General features: G+C 45.7%; 1 protein-coding gene across 1 annotated transcript in view; it reads right to left on the reverse strand.

Moving 5' to 3' along the window:
- Nucleotides 1-4,434: 4,434 nt before the first annotated feature.
- Nucleotides 4,435-7,927, reverse strand: part of LOC311237142 (transmembrane protein 132C-like) — a gene marked incomplete at its 5' end in the record, with an annotated part of 190,347 nt that continues 186,854 nt past the window's right edge. Inside the window, one exon of the mRNA XM_084324948.1 lies at nucleotides 4,435-5,811. Coding sequence (XP_084181074.1) covers nucleotides 4,671-5,811 — 1,141 coding nt within the window. The 3' untranslated portion in view covers nucleotides 4,435-4,670. The remainder of the gene's footprint in view (nucleotides 5,812-7,927) is intronic.

The raw sequence follows: 7,927 nt of genomic DNA on the forward strand, positions 1-7,927 counted from the left end.
ATTTTGGGGACTATGTCTAAATATCATACATCTGATGTGTAACCAAACTATACAGCAATATCATTATATGTAATGATTTTTTTTTACATCAAATCATCAGTAAATTAACTATTTCTCACTTGAGTTGCAGTTGGACCAACTGTCAACTTCTCACAGGATGTTTACAATCTTTCTTCCATCAAGGTAGCAACCCAAGCTAACCACTCCCCAACATTCTATGAAAGGCAGAAATACACAGTATAGGCCTACACTCAAACCTACAACAACTTGACCAGATCTGCTATTATTTCTCAAAGGTAATACATCTGTAAACACACAACAAATGCCAAACCAATCACATAGCCTACCTTTGACTTGAATTGTCTGTTTTATTGAAATCTGCACAGCAGTAGTTTGTTTATACTTAGATATGATATTTAGATTAGGTCCCCAACATGAATGGCAGTAAATGAGGAGCCTGACACCTGGGAGGAATGGTGGTGTTGACAGCAGACCACAGGGACAGATCGCTAGCTTACTTGTAGATGACTTTAGATAGAGGTAAGACTGCATTTTGACAAGTTCTACTAAAGTGAAATATCCCTTTAAGAATAAAAAAAATGCACAGTCTACACAAGAGAGCTTCTTAGTAATCCCTTTTCTGGATTGTTTTTTCCTTGTTTTTCAGTTTTAGGTTAGTATACACAAAAGGACAAAGAAGTGTTATACAGTTAGTGTACTGTATACCCCATCCCCAACCAGTGTTGTAAGAGAGTCACTAAATCTCGAGTCAGAGTCAAGTCTCGAGTGTTCGAGTCCGAGTCACCAAAGAAGAGCCAGAGTCGAGTCCCCATTACACTAGACCGAGTCCGAGTCTACGTCATCAAGGTTGAGTCCACTCCACTCTGGCAGTCAAAGAGCTGACTAAATAAAGGTTTACATTAAACATAAATGACACAGCGGTCACCATTTCAAAGGGAGTTTATTTACTTTGTGACACAATAGCCAAACAAATGCACTCACCATTAATATCTTATGCCAAATTATTAGGGCCTATTAAAACAATATTTTTTTCCAAAATAACTGTATTTATCAATTAACAAGTCTGAGTCCTCGTCTGCACCTTCCGAGTCCGAATGCAGTCAATGCTCGAGTCCAAGTCCATGTCCGAGTCATCAGTGCTCAAGTCCAAGTCGAGTCACGAGTTCTGAAAATCAGTCCAGGACTCGGACTCGAGTACTACGACACTGTCCCCAACACACACAATAAATGTTACCTTACACACACACAAAGAAAATAATAAGAAGTTTAAAAACATTTGAAAAAATTAAGTACATTTCTACTCAGTGACATCATCAACAACACTGCAGCCTTTGTTGCTTCATCGCTTTTTTTGTGAATTCCACATTGGCGCCGTTGCTGCTGCTGATACAGCAGCTCTGCGATCAGAGATGCCGGACCACGAGGCACTGCAGAGCACACTTTGAATCATGGCTTATCTCCCAGGCTAGTTTGTTTACCTCCTCAACTCCTGTTGGACAGATAAATCGACTGGAACCCAGGGAGGAAGAGGAAGAGGAAGAGGAGGAGGAGGAGGAGCAGGAGTAGGAGGAGGAGGAGGAGGAGGAGGAGGAGGAGGAGGAGGAGGAGGAGGAGGAGGAGGAGGAGAGTTTATCCGCATAGCAAACATGCTAGGCCTGCGGGGAGAGGGAGAGAGTCTTTTTGGGGGCAAAGTTATTATAAAATGCTTTTATCAAAGGGTTCAAAATCCACCAGAATGTGTCTCAGTACGGTGCAGCGGGGAGCAGTGACGCGTGATGTCACATCCTCGGGATGCCAGGATCTGAGGTAGCTCCGGGTGCCAGGCAATCATGGGCTAGTTGTAAGCTGGGCTGTACAGTGTATATGAGTCAACAGCTCCCAGAATGTAATTTAGAGATGGGTTGTGTGGAAGTGGTGGAGACAGGGACAGGGAGGTGGAGAGAGAGAGAGAGAGAAGGAACACGAGATGTATGGGTAGAGAGATGTAAGAGGGAAAGACAGGGAGACAAGGAAGAGAGAGAGAATGACAGACAGAGAAGAAAGAGTGAGTGAAAGACAGAGACAGCAGGAAGAGAGTGAGATAGAGAGAAGTAAAAAAAGTGAGAGAAAGACAGAGACAGCAGGAAGAGAGTGAGATAGAGAGAAGTAAAAGAGTGAGAGAAAGACAGACAGCAGGAAGAGTGAGAGCGAGAGACAGGTAAATATAGTACAAGAGGCAAAGAAGAAGCAGACGGAGAGAAAAACAATTCAAATAGAAGGACGGGGGCCAGGGATAGAGGGAGTAATCTTATGTGAACTTTCATGGATGATGAAATACATGTATTACCTCAGGAGACACTATCAAGAGGAAAGTGATGAGGATTCTTGGGCATAAGAGGATATGTCTCATCTCTCCTTCCCTCCCTCTCTCTCTCATTCCTCTTTTATTTTTTTCCCGCTACTGTATCTCCCACTACCAGTCAATCTCTCTCTCTCTCTCTCTCTCTCTCTCTCTATCTCTCTCTCTCTCTCTCTCTCTCTCTCTCTCACCCTGCTAGGACAGACTAGGTGTATTTATTTGTGAGGGGCCTGGGGCGGGTCTGCAGGAGAAGCCAGCGGGTCCATAGAGGGACAGGATCCATCCCCTGGCAGGCGGACTTGTCACAAACAGTATTTGTCACTAACGTTGCTAAGATGGGAAATCAATTCTGAGGCGCTGTGTCCGGCTACATGCTGTGAGTATGCTCCTCTATCAATACACCCATTGATGGATGGGTCTGTAACGCCGGCTGACGATGTTCCGAACAAAAACCCCGGGAGACGGGTGACTCACGCGGGCATCGACACGTTTCACAGTGGCAGCTAAAGTATGATTGTGTGCTGGCCTTCCTAAACACTAAAGAAAACCTTTGATTGGTGTGAATTGCTCCAATAATTATTGGAGAAGAGGACAGAACGTTCCGACTACCATCCAGTTCACGTTGTTTACGCGAACGGCCTTTTAAAGACAAATCATGATGGAACCAGGCTTACACGTAGCATCTATCCCACACCTGGTGCGCTGTCCTGAAAATAAAACTGTCAGGTGACATCGGACGTCTTCCGGCAAGACAACCATGACCAGTCTGACATCACACATCACAACATGTGCGTCTGAAGAAGGCGGTAGATTTCACTGTGGAAACCGTCAAGCGTAATAAAACCATGCCACACATATGAACGTTTTCTATTACCACTGGAATACGCTGGACGGCAGGTCACGGTTAACCCGTTAGGTCTCAGCCGTGCACTGGCACACTGCCGCATGTCACCAATCATACATGGCACTGTGAATGACTTGTGTTTGTCTCGGTACACCTGCTCGGAAACAACAAAAGGAAAATTTGCCTAATTACAATTTCACTCTTGATACGAGCAGCTTGTCCTTTAGTTCTTTATTTGTGGAATCTCATAGGACTTACACATCACATCTTGGTCATAAGAAGAAAGAAGCAGAAAAAGAGAAACATTGAGGATGTTGTCTGTCTTCATTTACACATGAAAAATCCTGTTGGTTGAATGTTTATTGCTGTGTTTCAAGAGACCAACATCAAATAATATATGTATATATATATATATTTCATTTTTTTCTTTTTACAAACTGTGAAGCCTCGAGGGAAGCCTGGGAGGTAAATTGATGGTAAATACGGAGGAAATATCCACTTCAAGACATACTGCACGGACTGTGTGCGCATTTGCATAAGACGTCTTGGATTTGAATACATATCTGGGTGAGGGGGGTGGTGGCTGAAGATTATTCAAAATAACATTTCATAAATATTGCAAACGCTAAAGCGCTAAAGCTATAATGCGGAGGAATCGTACAAATGTACAAAAGGCTGGAACTCATAAAAAGCCACTTACAACAAGTAATCTCTCCCATACTGCATTTACTCGGACAGGCTTTACATCATATCTGATCTGAAGCTGCTTCTAGAGGAGCCATACAGTACAAATGTACAAAAGTAATAGGAAATAAAACAAGCAATAAAATATTTTTTTTTGTTTGGAGATACAAACTTGTAAACAATAAAACAGTATAAATAGTATGTCTATTTACAAGACCAGGCCTGTACAATAACGTCTTTTTTTTTAATTATTTTCTGAAAGGAGAATGAATTCTGCATCTACAGTGTGAGGTCGGCTTGCACTGTGTTGATAGAAAATTGAAAACAAGATGACAGTATTTACTGGGAGTTTATTTAAATAGTATTCATAAATATACTCTATTTATCCAGTCCGTGGCGTAACACACGACTCGCTCGTATAAAACTCTGGTAGTATCCTCTTAATACAGATGCACAAATGTGCTTTTATCATATTAATCTCTGACTTTGAATATCATCCATCCTCTATCTGTCTCAGACACCATGCAAAACGTATATCCCACATGAAGTATGCTTTCACACACACACACACACACACACACACACACACACACGCACACGCGCACACGCGCACACGCACACACGCACACACGCACACACGCACACACACACGCATGTACTGTTCATGCATGGATGTGTGTGCATACACACTCACAGACTTCCTCCCACGGCGTATCTCAGGAGACACACAAACCCACAGATACACACACACATAATCAGGCCACACACACACACACATCAGTCTCACTGGGGTTGTCCCATGGGTGTGACGACAGGCCAGGGCATGTCAGGTAGTGCTGTGTTGATGGAAGGTAGCTGCTGCTGCTGCTGTTGATTGGCCCAGTGGAAGTCCACTCCGTTCTTCTTCAGCGCCGCCAGGTGCTTGATATCCAGGGTTGTGAATGTGGTGAACTGGACCTGGTTCCTCTTGCTGGTGGGGGAGTGCAGGGGCTCGCTGTGGTGCGGCCGGGCCAGCAGGGTGGCCGAGCGGTTGGCCATCGGGTCGACCAGTTTAGCCTGAATGTATTGCTGGGAGCTGGACCTGCAGCGGCCCAGTGTGGCCGTTCTTTCGGGGACGGCGGCATAGCTCACGCCGCTCAGGGCGGTCTCCAGGCTGCGGTGGGGCTGAGACTCCATCGGGCGGTGGGGCTCCCGCTTCAGGGTGCTGCAAACCACGGGTGGAGCGCCAGGCGGCGGGGGGCCGCGGTTGTTGCCGCCACCCAGCCACACCCAGTCGTGCTTGTGATCTTTGGGGTCCCCGGGGGGTGGCGGACCGGCCTGGATGGGCGTCTTGTGGTTCCGGAAGCAGAGGCTGTAGGAGGCGCAATTGAGCAGGAAAGCCAGAATGGCCACACATGAGACACCCACCAAGGCATACATGCCGATCTCCACGTCAGACATGGCTCGGAACTTCCGGATGAGGTCACTCTCCACCACTTTGGGAGTGGATTTGGACTTGGGGGGCTCCCTCTTGGGTACCGTGTCTGCCTTAGGCATGTCTTTCTTCAGGTTGGTGTTGTCCAACATGTTCCCATAACCTCTCCTTGGTCCGTTCCCCAACACTCCAATTGTTTTGTCCATACCAGGTCTACTGGTGCCCAGGGGTTTGTCTGTGGCCGGTTTGCCAGTGGTTCTGGTGGTGCTGCTGGTGGTGGAGATGCTGTCCATATATGTGTTAGTGCTAGTAGTCCGGCTGGTAGGGGTGCCAATCCGCACTACCCACGGCTGAGCAGACCCGGTGGTTGAACCAGGGATTGGAGTGGTTGTATCAGCCAAGGTGTTCTCTCTACCTTGGGGTACCGTGCTCCTGAATGACCTCGGGTCTCCATCGCTGTCAGTCGATTCTGAGCTGTCAGAATCAAGGTCATTGTTTCCTGTGCTTAGTCTAGGAGCAGAAGACAAGGAGGAGTCAACAATAATAATTTAGAGAGCAAAATCCACAGGATGCTCAAAGGGGACGTTAGTTTATTCATCAGGACACACATTTATTTAATATCAGGACAACAACTGTACTGGAACCAGATAGGGGCCTACATGCAGTGAGCACTATCAAAATCCAAAATCCCACTTCAGAAACAGGGAAAGTGTCACTTTTTTATTAAAAGGTTGACTTTTTGGAAAATGGATGTCAGATAGGGGGGGGGGGGGGGGCGTTATTGAACATGGACGTCAGATAGGGGGGGGGGCGTTATGGAACATGGACGTCTGATAGGGGGGCGCTATTGAACATGGACGTCAGATAGGGGGGGGGGGGGGGGGGGCGTTATGGAACATGGACGTCTGATAGGGGGGGCGCTATTGAACATGGACATCAGATAGGGGGGGGGGGGGGGGGCGTTATGGAACATGGACGTCTGATAGGGGGGCGTTATTGAACATGGACGTCAGATAGGGGGGGGGGGGGGGCGTTATGGAACATGGACGTCTGATAGGGGGGCGTTATTGAACATGGAAGTCAGAACTATTTTAGTTTGATATACAGGCAATGTCTCGCGGGACTGATTGTAATTTGTAATTATGTTTTTGGTAGATTTTTATTGGTTTTATCCGGTAGAGAGAGAGAGAGAGGAAGAATGGGACAGAGCAGGGGAAGACATTCGGCAAAGAACGCCAGGTCCGGGAATCGAACCCGGGTCGGCTGTGCCGCGACGCAGCGTGTTACGTGGTTCGCCACTTGGGCGCCCCCAAGATGACATTTTAAACGACAAGATTGGTATGCTATTGTTGGATCTTGAGTCATTGATCTGCAACATCTAGTCTGAAAATTGGATCTGAATTTCGTCCGATGGTACAGGCTTGCGCATTGAGAACACGACTGAAATAGAGAGGTATAGCAACTTCAACTTTAATGGGAACATATTGTGAAGATTTTACAGAATGAGGGCTAGAATGCATAATCTCAGTGGTTATTTTGAATAAAAAAAACTCCAAAGACATGTTTAACACTTTCTGCGCCAAAAACGTCGTACAACGGGTTTCAAGTTCATGTGAATTCTGCCAGATCACGGCGTACGACGTTATTTTGATCATATTTCATATTTTCGCCATGGTATTCATATTTCACCCACGGAGCCTTGTCTGATGCTGTGGGACTCAGCACAACTCTGCAACGCTTCAATACTGCCACCTGGTGGATGATCGGCGAGTTGCCAAACCGGATATGCCGGTTGGATATCGGTGCGTCTCCTAATTACGTCCGGCCACTCGCATATCATCCCAGGACTCTAGCCACACACCATGGATATGGATCGCTGCCATAACTCAATAATCTACATGATTTGGGCGTGTATTAGTATTATACAAACCGGAAATGGATCGCCTCAATCCCCATCAAATAACTGGGTCTGTTTGCTCCAGTATCATCGCCCAACGGTAAGAGGAGGCTGCCGTGACTTTCAGCCTTTTGTTTTTTATTATCGATGCAAACTGCTCTGATCTATATATCACCCATACTACATAAATCATTTAACAACGATCACGGAATTATAAACGACCCCCCCCCCCCCCCCCCGTTCACCCGCGCATGATCAGTCATAACGTTTGGCACCATGTACAGTTGACATTTTTAATATAGCGTGGATCGGTATCAAACGGCATTTGATAATCTAATATATGCATTTATGCCTATATCTCACATTCTAGGAATTACTGCAGAAAACGATAAAAAACATATTTATACTCTAGATGGTATTTTCGTATAAATGTGTGAATGAAAAAGTAAAACGTTCCTACATCCTGAACGATAGATAATCGATGTTGAATGGGCCATAGTAATGTCAATTTAGCAATACAATTTAAAAAGTTATAGCCCTGCAAAGAAGGTAAACATCTCCATAAACTTAGACTGGTGGCAGTGATCAAACATTGATGGATATAAGCGTGGCAGTTAATGTGTTAAGGAACCTCAAGGACCTATATTAACTTGTTGAAAAGGACAAAAAAATAATATGTCCCCTTTAAGGGGACATTGAAAGGGACTAATTACCTTGTGCCTCCCTCAG

Source organism: Notolepis coatsorum, assembly GCF_963971535.1.
Source record: "Notolepis coatsorum genome assembly, chromosome: 11".
In the NCBI taxonomy this organism is placed as follows: Eukaryota; Metazoa; Chordata; class Actinopteri; order Aulopiformes; family Paralepididae; genus Notolepis; species Notolepis coatsorum.